General features: G+C 38.8%; 1 protein-coding gene across 1 annotated transcript in view; it reads right to left on the bottom strand.

The window, feature by feature from the left end:
• The window catches only part of GPM6A (glycoprotein M6A), a 126604-nt gene that overhangs the window by 31919 nt on the left and 79022 nt on the right, over window positions 1-15663 (bottom strand). The window contains exon 2 of the mRNA XM_014949701.1: window positions 7987-8179. Coding sequence (XP_014805187.1) covers window positions 7987-8179 — 193 coding nt within the window. The remainder of the gene's footprint in view (window positions 1-7986; window positions 8180-15663) is intronic.

The raw sequence follows: 15663 nt of genomic DNA, 5'->3' as shown, positions 1-15663 counted from the left end.
CATAAAAACATGCCAAAAGCATATCAGGGGATTTGTAAGTATTTCATTATTACAAATGGGAACTTGGAGTCACACAGAGTAAATACTGATGGCGTAAAAGTGATAACTCAATGCTAAAACTTTAGATTGGGATGGTAATAGTTAATTTTACCTTCTTCAGATCTCCTGGGGAAAGGCCAGTTATCTTTGCATGGCACACGAAGCAAGATTCACCAATCTGTATATTCCATAGGAATATATGCTTTCTTTTTCATGTACATAAGATCATTCTGCTGTTATTCATATGCACTGCTAGGAATTTCCTTATTGAATTATTTCATGAAATGAGGACCACAGTTTTGCAGTTATCTCCCAAATCCTAAATTTTAGTTACATATGTTCTTATTGGTTTTGTTTTTATCAGATACATAAGACTAGGGCTACACAATGCAGCTGAGAAGGTTAGAAATGTGAATTTTCAGCAGTGTATAATCTTGCAAAGGTCACGTTCTCAGGTGCTGGCACCTATTGTCAGATATGGTCCATCTACTGAGTGAAACCAGATCTAAAATTCTGTGCTCTGCATCTAATCTTTAATGTGCTGTATTTGTCCATTTTTACTTTTTATGTGTGACTGAACCATTCCAATGAAATAGAAACTCTTCTCCTTAAGTAAACTGCATTTTTTAAAATTAAAGATGCATCCTTCATAGAATGGTTTGGGTTGGAAGGGACCTTTAAAGCCCATCCAGTGCTGGGAAACCTCCCACTAGACCAGGTTGCTCAAAGCCCCATCCAACCTGGCCTTGAACATCTTTGATGATTCTGAGGTCTCTCTGGTGGTTCTTGTCAAATTATAATACAGAAGGAGACATGGGCCAAAGTCAGGTCTTCCTGCAGGGATAACTTCAATCTTCTACAGAGGGTCAGAATCCAGGTACAAGAGCTCAAAGGGGGCTATTAGTTGGAACTTTCACCAGCCAAATTAGAAGTCTTTTTACCACTGGGCTCTGTGAAAAAAAATTGCTTTCTAGTGTATATAAAGCCATACGACTCCACCACTCAACTCTGCACCTCACCTTCAGTGCTTACCTCTCAAAACCACCCAGAGAGCAGATTGGCTGTAGAATATCAAAAGGAAGGAAATTTTCAGCTCTAAGAAGGTGGCTCCAGTAGAGTGTCTGAGGCACTTCCAACAGAATAGACAGTGACAACAAATTTGCAGAGTGTAACTTCATCTAGTTTACTATTTGTTTTCACACCTTTAAAAGGAAGTGAATTTACAAAGACCTGAATTAGCTCTGACGGTAGTAGGAAAATGTTGTTAATGCTTTTACTGGGAAGATTTCTTCATTTTCCACTGTAAGAGCGTGATTCCCTTGTTTGGTGGCCTATATATCACAAACATGTGACAGATGGCACTAACTGGCCTTGCATGCTAAAGAGAAGGAACTGTGAAAAGACTGTTGGGAAACACACCAAACTTACCTCATGCTGCTGATTTCATACAACCCAGAATGGTTTGGGTTGGAAGGGACCTTTAAAGGTCATCTAGTCCAACCCACCTGCCCATGTTCTACTAGACAGGATACCCAGAGCCCCATCCAACCTACCTGGAATGTTTTTGGGTATGGGGCAGCCACAACTTCCCTGGGCAACCTGGGCCAGTGCCTCACCACCGCAGACAACAGTTTCTGACTTCCGTTCACTAAATCCCCAAATGGGCATTTCTTCACTTGGGGGAAAAGAGCAGTTAGAGCAGTGATAATGGTGATGGTGAAGAAGTTTGGGACCAGAGGGGATGAAGTTTCCCAAAACTGATTCAGAAAACAGCACCATTAGCTGTTGGTCCCAATGAAAAGGTCACTCATTGATAATTCCAAATGTTTTTTAGAACCATCCAATTTATTAAAGGTTAATGGATTTAGGAATGACTGTGTAAAGGAAGAAGAGTCCACTTCATCCAGCTTTGTGGTTTTTGAAGATGTGCTCTCTCCAGCAGGAATACCTGTCTGTACAGTATGTGTTCTCATTAATTTGAATATATTCGATTTATTTAAGTTTTCAAGTCTTTAGAGTATGTATTTCATCTTTCCCACCTGAAGAAATACAAGTCAGGCTGCAGACCAGTATTTTGAGACAAAATCCTTCTAAAAAAGAAATCACTGTTACTTCTCAGAAACTATTGTTTTTAGCACCCCATTGCGGGCCAGATTTGTTGGGTTTTTCCCCCTCAAAATGAGCAAGCAGAAGAGCATTCTTTACTCTAAACCTTTGCTATAAAAGCACAATCTCTGCCCAACCCAGCATCTCTCCAGGATGTCTCCAATACCTCAGAATTATTGACCAATCATCATTCTATATATTAACAGAAAGAAAATAATAAACTTGAGAAAATCTATTTAATTGCCTGCCAGTTAAGGATTTTTAAGACAAGATGCAAAAATTGCTCTTCATTTTTAAAATTATAAATATTTACTAATTAGTATTTACAGAGCAGATATGAACTGCAGCTGGTACATATTATTTGACCCCAGAGAAGAGTCTGAGGAGCTGGATAGAGGGATCACATCCACTCTGCAGGACCAGCGCTTGGACCACCTCTTCCATCCAATGGGGCTGATCCTCTTGGCTGAACCCCCAAGGGCAGAGCCCTCCAAGGGGACTTGGTGGCCAACTGCAGGTTCTGAATTAGTTCATCTCACCCCACCACATTGGATGAAGGCTCCCCACTGGGCAGCTGGGGCCCAGCAGGGCAGCCCCATGGCCGAGTGAGCCCATGATGAGGGACTGAAAGACCCAAGTTGGGCTGAACTGGGGGGTCCTGGACCATGGGCAGGGTGAGGGGAGGCCAGGCAGGGCTGTTGATGCCCTCAGGGACATTGATATGGACATTTCTGAGTGGCTTTGTTGGATTTAGGTACTTTGGCTTTTATTTTAGGCACTTTAAAAGCGTTTCAGATCTTGTTTATGCCTTTATTATGCCCTACTTTCTCTACGGGGGTCTGCTGCTGCTTTTAAATCACAATGAGCAGCTGTATCAGCAAAGATAAAAGACAGAGGCTGGCTGGTGAGTTGTGTTATTTGAGTTCAGAACAACCAGAGTTGCAGGCAGGGTTGAAAAAGCCCTTATATCTTACCACCTGCATAAGTAGCTCTCAGACAGGCATTGATTTTTATGCTGAACGACACTTGAAATCCACTGTGCTAATAAAAATATAGGCAGAAACCAGAAGTGTGATGAAACAGAATCCAACACACTTCACTCCACTTACAGCACCTGCCTCACACGTTTCTCACAGAAGGACAGACTCCAGGTCAGTCTGAGGCACTTCACACCACTAGAAGCATTAAAGAGCCAAAATGCCCCAAATATCCTTAAAACAAGTATAATTTAGTAGGGTACACTGCTGGATTTATTTTTTTAATGTTTATTACTTCTAATCAGAACAATAAACAACTAGGTTTTATTTCCATTTCAATCTGTAGAGTTTTAAGAATGCAGGTACTGAAATATTTTTTTTTTCTACAAAAATATTTTTTCTTTCTGCTTTTTGGCCTTTCAAAGCAATATAATTACATTGGGCTTTTGTACTGGCACCTGTTAATTAATAGTTGGGACAAAATATCAAGCATTTTTGCTCCTTACAAAATTATTTTTAAAAGCAAACTAATATCTACTTGAGCAGGTAGAATATTAACATGTCCAAATTTCTTTAAGAATCACACAGTTTATTCAGTTAAAAGCAACGGGTCATTTGCTTTTAATTAATTAAAAATATTTGCTCCTCCTCCCTTTAAGACATAACTTTAGAGACATCCTTTGCAACTGAATAAACTGAAATTCTGATTCAGAAAAATCAAAAAAGAACTGGGCTTTGTTTATCTTTAAGTAAAGAACAAACAAACAAACCAAAAAGCTACCAGCTAAGCCAAACAATTAAATGCCAAGAAAAAAAAAAAAGAAAACAACAAAAAAACAACCCACAAAATCACCTTTACAGTTCCTTAATCATTTCCAGTGGGTTCTATGCATTTGAACTATGGCTCCTGACTGATATTTTCACTTAAGTATTTGACAGAGGGAAGCTGGAAAACTTGCTATGAAGAGAAAGCATCGATTTGTGGCTTTTCTGCACTAATGGCTTCCTGGGGACTAATAAAATAAGTTAGAGCCTAATAAAATGACTGAACTCTCATTCGGGATGACAATGAACCTTAGCCACCAAGGCAAGGCAGAGCCATTATTCTAAATGACAAGCCAAAAAAGGCAAAGCAGAAGCCACACACTTCCCATCAACCATTGTATTGTTATACAAGACCATCTAAATTTCTCAGTCCTAAGGAGAAATTTGGATACGGCACAGCAGTGACAGGCTGGTTTGGTGTATTCTCCCTTCTGGCTACTAACACCAGAAACAACAGAGCTAAAGTTCACAGAGAAGCTTTGGAAAAGATGCTGATAATATAGCACTACACAAGTTAAAGAGATTTAAGATCCTGTTTCTAGCTATCATGAAAGCAGTGGTACCAGGTCACATCAAATATATATATAGTCCATTTTCAAATCTTAAAAAATGAATCTTAAAAAGTAAGAACAAGCAACTCAGTAGGATAACCTCCATTGCTAGTCTGGCCACTGGGACTTCCTGAGCTAAATAAGTCTGTTTGCCATTAGAAACCAGCACTGGATCTGTTTTCCATGATTACCCAGTCTTCCCTTGAGCCCATATAAGCTTTTGGCACCCACAATATGGACCCAGCTTCTCAGGTCTGCTACACAAGAACTGAAGAACCATCCCTTGTTCCTTCTGAACTTGGGGCCCACCTGGCCTCTGGTACCTCAAACTTCTTGTACTGGGAGAGAAAGACCTTGTGCACCTCATTCATAACTGTGACTTTACAGACCTCTAGCTCTTAATCACTCTCTTTCTGGATTGCAGAGAGTCCTAGTCTACTCAATTTTTAACCATATAGGCTCTGTTCTATGTTTCTAATCATCTTTTGCTGCCTTTGGGGCACCAATATTGGACACAGTATTAATGACATGGATGAAGGATGGATTTATACAGTGGCATAAGCACATTCTCTCTTTCTCTGTGATTTTCCCAGTAGCTCCTGGTACTTGGTTTGCTTTTTTGACCACTGCTAAGCACTGAGCTGCCAATATCATGGAAGTATCCATCATTAAGAGGTCAATGTTTTGTTGGGTGATCAAATCACTTCACTTCTCCAAGAAACATTCATGAAAGAACAGACTTACAAATCTGAGGATAGAATTCTTCAGCTTTAGTTACAACCATGAGCAGTCAGATAAGAACTAGGAATTAAAATCTCTAAGAAAACCAAGAAAAAAACCAAATAACACAGAGGCCTTCCAGAAATAGGTTTTTAGGAGTAGCAAAGCATAAAATCTTCAAAACAAAGGAATTATACAAAAAACAGAGGCAGTAAATTTCTGACATTTCAAGTCTCAGGGTTCTGCACAACTCTTCAGTTACTTCATAATTTAGTAGGGTACACTGCTGGATTTATTTTTTTAATGTTTATTACTTCTAATCAGAACAATAAACAACTAGGTTTTATTTCCATTTCAATCTGTAGAGTTTTAAGAATGCAGGTACTGAAATATTTTTTTTTTCTACAAAAATATTTTTTCTTTCTGCTTTTTGGCCTTTCAAAGCAATATAATTACATTGGGCTTTTGTACTGGCACCTGTTAATTAATAGTTGGGACAAAATATCAAGCATTTTTGCTCCTTACAAAATTATTTTTAAAAGCAAACTAATATCTACTTGAGCAGGTAGAAAATTAACGTGTCCAAATTTCTTTAAGAGTCACACAGTTTATTCAGTTAAAAGCAACGGGTCATTTGCTTTTAGTCAAAATATTTGCTCCTCCTCTCTAAGACATAACTTTAGAGACATCCTTTGCAACTGAATAAACTGAAATTCTGATTCAGAAAAATCAAAAAAGAACTGGGCTTTGTTTATCTTTAAGTAAAGAACAAACAAAGAAACAAACAAAAAAGCTACCAGTGAAGCCAAACAATTAAATGCCAAGAAAAAAAAAAAGAAAACAACAAAAAAACAACCCACAAAATCACCTTTACAGTTCCTTAATCATTTCCAGTGGGTTCTATGCATTTGAACTATGGCTCCTGACTGATATTTTCACTTAAGTATTTGACAGAGGGAAGCTGGAAAACTTGCTATGAAGAGAAAGCATCGATTTGTGGCTTTTCTGCACTAATGGCTTCCTGGGGACTAATAAAATAAGTTAGAGCCTAATAAAATGACTGAACTCTCATTCGGGATGACAATGAACCTTAGCCACCAAGGCAAGGCAGAGCCATTATTCTAAATGACAAGCCAAAAAAGGCAAAGCAGAAGCCACACACTTCCCCATCAACCATTGTATTGTTATACAAGACCATCTAAATTTCTCAGTCCTAAGGAGAAATTTGGATACGGCACAGCAGTGACAGGCTGGTTTGGTGTATTCTCCCTTCTGGCTACTAATACCAGAAACAACAGAGCTAAAGTTCACAGAGAAGCTTTGGAAAAGATGCTGATAATATAGCACTACACAAGTTAAAGAGATTTAAGATCCTGTTTCTAGCTATCATGAAAGCAGTGGTACCAGGTCACATCAAATATATATATAGTCCATTTTCAAATCTTAAAAAATGAATCTTAAAAAGTAAGAACAAGCAACTCAGTAGGATAACCTCCATTGCTAGTCTGGCCACTGGGACTTCCTGAGCTAAATAAGTCTGTTTGCCATTAGAAACCAGCACTGGATCTGTTTTCCATGATTACCCAGTCTTCCCTTGAGCCCATATAAGCTTTTGGCACCCACAATATGGACCCAGCTTCTCAGGTCTGCTACACAAGAACTGAAGAACCATCCCTTGTTCCTTCTGAACTTGGGGCCCACCTGGCCTCTGGTACCTCAAACTTCTTGTACTGGGAGAGAAAGACCTTGTGCACCTCATTCATAACTGTGACTTTACAGACCTCTAGCTCTTAATCACTCTCTTTCTGGATTGCAGAGAGTCCTAGTCTACTCAATTTTTAACCATATGGGCTCTGTTCTATGTCTCTAATCATCCTTTTTGCTGCCTTTGGGGCACCAATATTGGACACAGCATTAACGATATGGACAAAAGATGGATTTATACAGTGGCATAAGCACATTCTCTGTTTCTCTGTGATTTTCCCAGTAGCTCCTGGTACTTGGTTTGCTTTTTTGACCACTGCTAAGCACTGAGCTGCCAATATCATGGAAGTATCCATCATAAGAGGCCAATGTTTTTTTGGGTGATCAAATCACTTCACTTCTCCAAGAAACATTCATGAAAGAACAGACTTACAAATCTGAGGATAGAATTCTTCAGCTTTAGTTACAACCATGAGCAGTCAGATAAGAACTAGGAATTAAAATCTCTAAGAAAACCAAGAAAAAAACCAAATAACACAGAGGCCTTCCAGAAATAGGTTTTTAGGAGTAGCAAAGCATAAAATCTTCAAAACAAAGGAATTATACAAAAAACAGAGGCAGTAAATTTCTGACATTTCAAGTCTCAGGGTTCTGCACAACTCTTCAGTTACTTCTCTATCGCATTTGCCCCCAGAACCAGTCTGTTTCTGTTACACACTCCTGATTTACCTAGACTATCAAGACTTTATTTATTTAAAACATTTCAGCAAAGAAATGATCACAGGATAAAAAGGACAAAAGCAAGCATGTATAGAACAGTTTCATCAATATTACTGAAGCAATGTTTAATGATAAATTAAATTATAACTATGGGATATTTAATAGTACTAAAAATTGCTTGTAAATAGTAAAATTATCAGCTCTGCCAAAACTTCATGCACTGAGCATATCCAAATCATTCTTTCTATGATTTTTATTATAACACGGTTTCTTGAGTCAATTTTATACCCCCTGTAGTTTCAGCAGTTTTAAAAGGAACGAATTAAAAGAAACTGGTAACTTACATGGTAAAGACATCAATAACGTCTCCTGCAGCTCTCGTCATCTCAAAGTAGGTTTGCAGAATGTTGACGGTGCCTGAAAGGGCTTCATGCCCACACCCGCAGAACAGCGCGACTCCAGCGTAGAGCAGGATGGTGGCAATCAAGGATGCGTAGGGAATCCCCCCCAGGCATTTGATGCAGCACTCAAAGCACCCTACCAGAAAACAAAACAAATAAAAAAAAGTTGTGTGTTAATGTAATATATCAAGAAAGCAAAAAGCAAGGTTTTGCGGCATTTGATGCAGCACTCAAAGCACCCTACAAGAAAAAAAAATAAAGTTATGTGTTAATGTAATATATCAAGAAATCAAAAAGCAAGGTTTTGTTCTTGAGGAATGCTTCTGAGAAACGAAGACCGGAGGCCAAAGAGAGATTAGGTCAAGTATAACAACCCATAATGTCGGAAAATTCGATGGGTTAATTCAACTTCTGAGTTTTCTCAGTTGTGACTTGACCTATGAAATGTAGACATGCCGCCTGATTAACACAAAGTGTTAAAACAGTTAATTCCTTGTATGGTTTCATATTCAGAGCAGGTTACAGTGTCAATCCCAGGTTATACCTCTATTCAAAATTCCTGGTGCTCACCTATTGGATTATTGAGGAGGATCCTCAATAACAGGAAAACCACAGAAAGATGTTTAGTTCAATTCCTTCTGTCATCATAGATGTATTCCATTTTTTCATCTGTTCAGTGATGACAACAGGATTGCTCCTACCCATAGCACCAATTCTTTGTGCATCACTCAAATACCTCACAAGGATAAATGAAGATATTAGGAGCAATATCTCTTGATTTACACAAAATCTTCTATCTTTCTTCCAGCCGTCAGAGTGTCTACACAATGCCCAGTTCCACCACAAGGACCCAGCAAGGATGCTCAGGTGTCTGGCCCTGCCTTGCCTGGTTTTTCATGTAGGTTCATGAACACAAGAGTCACCTCTGACCCTCCCAAATCCCATTGTTCCCATAAGGACCTTCACACCCCATAGGGCCCTTCCTGATGCCTTTGGGCAGGACAGAGAAGGCAGGAGGCACTGGCTGAAGGAAGGCAAATGTCCATTGACTCATGAGGCTTTATTTTCTCCTAAGCATGACCAGTTTATGCCACAAAGGATTTAGACAGAAAACAAAGTGACGTCTATAAATTTTAAATGTTTATACAGACAACAGCCAATTAAAAATTACTTACAAGATGTTCAACAGGTGTGAGCCTATATATTCTAACATACTCTAAAAGCTTTAGGCTATGCTAAATCACAGGAATGCTAGAGATTTATTAAAAAAAAAAAAAAAGAAAAAGGCACAAAAAAACCCATTCTTTACTAAAAGTAAGTACTTTTCACAAAATACATGTATCCTCTACACATAATTCCACATTTTGTTCTTTAAGTTAGTAAGTTCTTGTTTCCTTTAGCCTGGATAACCAAAGTAGTAATTTCCTCTGTCTGTTCAAACATTCATTTTCTGTATTTAATGAACAAATATCAATCTGTCATATATATATGTTTAGCAGCTATTTATAACCAAGATTATCTGAAGAGAACAGTTTAAGTCATTTTCAAATATACACACATTTTAGATAAGTATAGACCTCCATTAATATTTTGCAAATATAGGTACTACAAAAGGCAGCATTTAAACTGCTGGATAATTCCTGTAAGAAAAATATAAATGGATATACTAAACATGTACAAGACAGACTCCAAAAATTGGGGTAAATTCCAACTAGGTATGCCTGTTGTATAAAAATAGAAATAAAGATGGAGCTTGAGACTACTTTTTTAAGGATAAGTTACTATATCACAGCCAACTGTAAAATGCCAAATGTAAAAGGTACGAATTCATGTGCTCAAACTGCTGCCAACGTTTCATTAACCTGCTGCACAAGTGGCCCACCTCCTGTGTGACACTTGGGACTGTTGGACTATGGGGGTTTATATCCCAGATTTCCATCAGCAGGAAGTCTTAGGAACAGACTGGGAAAACATCTAAATGCTTTTGTAATAACTATTTCTGCACGCAGGTAAAAAGAGGACATCCAAGTTCTAGAAAAGGATCCTGCACTGGATAATCTGTTGTCTAAAAGGCATAAAAATCAGAAATCCGTATTGAAAATGCACCCATTGAACAAGGACTGCAGGGAAATACCCGGCTGCATGAAATCAGGGTTTATCACAAAATGCCCATTGCCATTTTCAGCACGGAATAACAACAGAAAAAAGCCTCAGAAAACCAGTAACACCCTCAGCGATATATGAAAAAGCCAAGAGAGGAGGGGGGGAGATGACAGGAGAGTGATAATGGGAGTGATGTATGAGGGCCTGTAAAGGCAGAGATGAAAAATAAGGTAGACCTAAATATTTACAGGGACACATGGGCTGCAGGGCCAGCGCTTCTTAATATTGCCAGAGCCTGGGGCAGGGAGGTGGCAGAGAGAAAGTTAAAGAAATGACAACACAGAACAAAAATAGCTGATAGTCCGAACGAGAATAAATTTAATTAAGGCCACACTCAGCTACAAGTGCTGCCTTGAATAGTGTGGGTGCTGTTATTCGGATGCATCTGGCTGTGTACCCATGTCCTGGGGCTGCTCCTTGCCCACCAGGTCCCCTGGGAGCTCACCACACACCAACACCCCAGAAACAGCATCAAAAATGCAGGGGCAGTAATATTAATTCAGCTTTATTATAGTGAAACGGTGCAATAGAGTAAAATCCATCCTCAAAAATCCAGGGGCAGCAACATTAATTCAGCTTTATTATAGTGAAACAGTGCAATAGAGTAAAATCCATCCTCAAAAATCCAGGGGCAGTAACTTTACTTCAACTTTATTATAGTGAAACAGTGCAATACAGTACAATCACATAAGGGAGTAAAAACAGCTCAATACAATAAAACTATAATATATATATAGCTATAATAAGGTGAAATCCAATGAAAAATTTCCTCAGAAACAAATTCCCTCTTTTTTCCCCCAATCATTTTAAAATTTGAAAAATAAATGAAACTGATTTATAGTTTGTGAAGAAAAAGTCCTTCTGTTCATCCCTCACATTAAAACCGTTCATGTTTATAAGCCTTTGAGGGAAGCTTTTAATAGTACTATATTTTACCAATTCAAGACTTTTTCACTCAGAGAAAAATTATTGGAAAAAGAAAATTCTTCCAGCCACATGAAATTTTCAAATAATCAGGTATTCTCAAGACCTTGCTCATTTATTCACCTTTTCCACAGGCCTATTCCCTTTCTCACTATTTACTTCATGAGTAACTCTGGAGTTTTCCATGTTGTCAAATCAAAATTAAAGCAAATTAGTGAATGAAGACAAAGATTTTTAAAATGGGTCCCACACATCCTTCATACACCACAGAAGTAACATTTGCTGTAGGTAACATTTGCTCTGTTTTTTTTTTTTACTCTTTAGATTGTGAAAATAGCTGTTTAATAACAGAATAGAAATGTTATTTTAAGTTGCACAACGATATTAAACCACTGGTAGAGGATGTCTTGGGCGTAACAAGGTGTGTGCACACACCTCCCTGAGACAGGCTCCAAACACCACCTTCACAGGGCAATTAAAACCTACAGCCACAGAAATAATCACCAGGAAATATAAAAAATATATTGTATGCTCCTTTGATGTTTGGTTTCATCTGCAAATACAGGTTTCAATATTTTTCAAACAGTTCACTCTGCACAATAACCCTGTGTGATGTAATTCAGCATTTGCTCTTCTTATTTTCCTTATGTTTACCAACATTTTCCCCCCAGGTAAAAATCTAGATCTGCTGGGACCATGTATTTTTACATAAAGCATAGGAAGTCATCCAAAACACTGTTCTGCTTTGTGGCTTTCAACATGAAAAACTGTACTGTTCTTCTATTTAATTTTATTATAAATCATTCCACCGAGAAAATGTAATAATGAAATACACAGAAGATGACAAGGATTTTCATTTTATATGGATAAAATAAAACCCTAAAATTCCAGTTTTCTAATATATCTCCAAGTGCAGCAGCCAAACATAAGTTGACTGTATCTGTTTATAGGATCTCTTCTCTACATGAGGAAGGTAAAAGATTTAGATCTTGATAGAAACAGAAGTTGTCCTTGTGATTTACATGCCAATTACCCACCCAAATTGCACCACAACAAACATCTCTTTGTTTGCCTGTCATTGATACATGAACTCCTTCTCCTCAGTGCAGGTCAGGACATACAACTGACAAATAAAATGCACAATCCATTTAGGAAAGAAAAAAATAAATTAAAAAAAAGACAAAAAAAGAAAATTAAAAATAAAGAAAAAGAGAAATTCAGGACCTACATCTCTTGCCACGAAGCTTAAACCAATGATACCAGAACCAGTTTCAGACTGTAATTATGCTACTGTCTTTTACATAAACTGTCATGAAAACCCTTCCACCCCAGATTTCTATGGAAAAATTAACATGGAGAAAATTAATATTAAGAAAACACATGCAGGTCAGGACATACAACTGACAAATAAAATGCACAATCCATTTAGGAAAGAAAAAAATAAATTAAAAAAAAGACAGCCAGGCTCTCACCACCCTCACAGCTAAGAAGTTCTTCCCCATTTGCTCTTTCCTCTTTTACAATGCATTTTCATCTAGAACACCTAGGATTATTAATCCCAAATAACTACATCTCCAATGCATTACTGGTTAATCAGATAATGTGAAGAAGCACCTCTGAAGATCATACAGCATTTTATCTACGTTTTTTTCTTAACTTATTTTTCTTCAAGATTTTTTCTGTCTATATTAGGAGACAGGACAGCAGAGCCCAAGTAAAACACAAGAAAACTACAGAAACTTAAAATGGAAAACAAAATAAGAAAATCTCCCCTGCTTTCCATGCCTGGTTAGGCATGCGCTTTTTAATATCTAAATTTGTAGCACTTGTCCCACAGCTTTCATGGGCAATCAACTCAAATGCAGAGCATTATGAAACATGAAGATTTACTTCTGAATTTCATTAAGCTGTCCTTAACCTCGTGAAGTCAAGCTACTGTTATGTAATATTTTAATTGATACATACACCCATCAAAACTCATAGTACTGAACAAAAAGCAATGCATTTTACTTAGACCTAGTACCAAAAAAAACGCAAATTATTCAATATGAGGCAGAACTTCCTGATGTGAAACCATTCTCCAAGGCATCCCAGCAGAGCAACAGGCAGAAGCAATCTGGCTCTCTCAATGTTGTCCCAAGTAGAATCACAGAATGGTTTGGGTTGGAAGGGACCTTACAGCCCCCCCAGTGCCACCCCCTGCCCTGGGCAGGGACACCTCCCACCAGACCAGGTTGCTCCAAGCCCCCTCCAACCTGGCCTTGAACCCCTCCAGGGATGGGGCAGCCACAGCTTCTCTGGGCAACCTGGGCCAGGCTCTCACCACCCTCACACCAAACAAGTTCTTCCCCACATCTCAGCTCCATCTCCGCTCTTTCAGTGTCAAACCCTTCCTCCTCATCCTATGGCTCCCCTCCCTGACCAAGAGTCCCTCCCCAGCTTTCCTGGAGCCCCTTGAGGGACTGGAAGGTCCCTAGGTACAGAAGACAAACAAGATATTTGAGATGCAGTTTAACAAAGCTGCAAATCGAGGGAAGGAACATTTGGGAATTAATCAGCAAAGAGCATCCTTGTACTGTGAGCTCGACAACATGTTCCAGAAGTGCTGTGTACCTATCCCACATGATGCCCTCTGTGTCCCAGGGTCCTTCATGGGACACATCCTCACTCCAATCCCAGCCTCTACCCTCATAGAAGATGGAAATTAGAAGAAAACTTTATCACCTCACTGTATGAAACACCTTTCTTAGGATATGACTTCTCCTTTAAATTAGCTTTCTGTGAGAATGTTTGCTACTACAGAATTACCTATTAAGCAACCAAAAAAATTACTTTTACCATAAAATTAATTCTGAGATCCTGGCTGCTAAGACTACAGTGGAAAAGTAAATAAATAACAGCGCATTTTGATTAAACTGTTTTAAGCAACATGATACGTAGAAGAGCAAGAATAATGCCCACAGAAAACCTCCAAAAGGATTTTCAGGAATGAGGCCAACTAATTGCAAGACAATACAAGACAAAGATGCAGGTATCCTCTTCCAAATTAAATTCTGTATCGTTACTGGATCTACTCTGTAATAATAATTGTAATAAAATATAGTACATGACACAAAATCCCTCTCTCCCAAACACATTTCTTCAGTTATGTGCAAGGTAATTAAATCTCATATGGATTGCTTAAATGGGTTCCAAATAATTCACAGTTTTTTGCGCAGTGGTAATAGTATGAAATACGCTATTTAGTCAAAGAGAAGAAATATTCTTCCCAGAAGCCTGCAAGAGAACACCACTGAGCTCTTCAAACAGCTCTATGGAGCAGATCCACCCAGCAGAGAGAGCTATAATTCCTGTGGTACCATCACCCAGTATAATAAACTAAATTAAAGGTATAAAAAACCAAATTAAAGACGCATTTTATACCTGTGCTAAATTATATTATAATAAGTTTTCAACTAAGTGTAAAGACCCAACTAACATAAATAAACAGGATTCTAGTTCTCATCAAAGCCCATAGCATGGGCTTTGGAACTTGAACAGCGAGGGAGAGGAGGTCCTCTCTCTCTGTGAATATCTCAAAGAGCTACTCCACATCTCTTTCCTACTCCGTAACTCTCAACAACACAGGGAATCACAGAATGCTTATGGGGTTGGAAGGGACCTCTGGAGATCATCCAATCCAACCTCCTGCCAGAGCAGGGTCACCCAGAGCAGGTTGCACAGGAACGTGTCCACGTGGGTTTGAATGTCTCCAGAGAAGGAGACTCCACCACCTCCCTGGGCAGCCTCCTCCAGGGCTCTGCCACCCTCATAGGAAGGAAGTTTTTCCTCATGTTAAGATGGAATTTCCCAAGTTCCAGTTTGTGCCAGTTGCCCCTTGTCCTGTCACTGGGCACCAGTAAGAATAGCCTGAGAAGCTACCCTGGTTTGACTGGCACTACACTTTTGAAGCGAAACACTTCATTCTCTTTGTCAATCAAACAGGAAACAAGCCCCTTTCCCCCTCCCCCCCGCCATCACTTCATTTTTTTTTTCTTTGTCTTCTTTGATGGACAGGTAAATGATCATCCTATATGTCGTATGCTTCCTTCAAGGCATCAGTGTCACCCTTCCCAGCCCTGCCAATTGTCACTCTAACAAAGACCTAATTTAAGCAGGAGCTCCTGGCTGCACATCTCGCAGCTTGTCAAAGAAATTGGCTCAGTTACTATTTAGGTACCTACACGAGGCTCCATGGAGTAAGGTATTGAGCGTGTGCTTGACTGCGAACATGTGGTTTGTCTCACCAACTTAAAATCAAATTAACACCGTAACGTCAATGCGATATGTAGAATATGAGGCAGAGAGCCAGAACTAAATGACATCACAATTATTTCCAGATAGCACAGCCTCACCCTACACCCAAACTCACTGTTTTCTTGGGTAAACATCTCTGAGAAGATTTAAATTCTGCTAACACAACCAAGAGGAAGCAGCAGTAATTTAGGGATGGGTTTAGGCCAATATTTTTCTTTTTTTTTTAATTTCTTTTAC

The sequence above is a fragment of the Calidris pugnax genome, unplaced genomic scaffold (assembly GCF_001431845.1).
Source record: "Calidris pugnax isolate Ruff unplaced genomic scaffold, ASM143184v1 scaffold195, whole genome shotgun sequence".
In the NCBI taxonomy this organism is placed as follows: Eukaryota; Metazoa; Chordata; class Aves; order Charadriiformes; family Scolopacidae; genus Calidris; species Calidris pugnax.
This window is presented reverse-complemented; position numbering and strand designations above follow the sequence as displayed.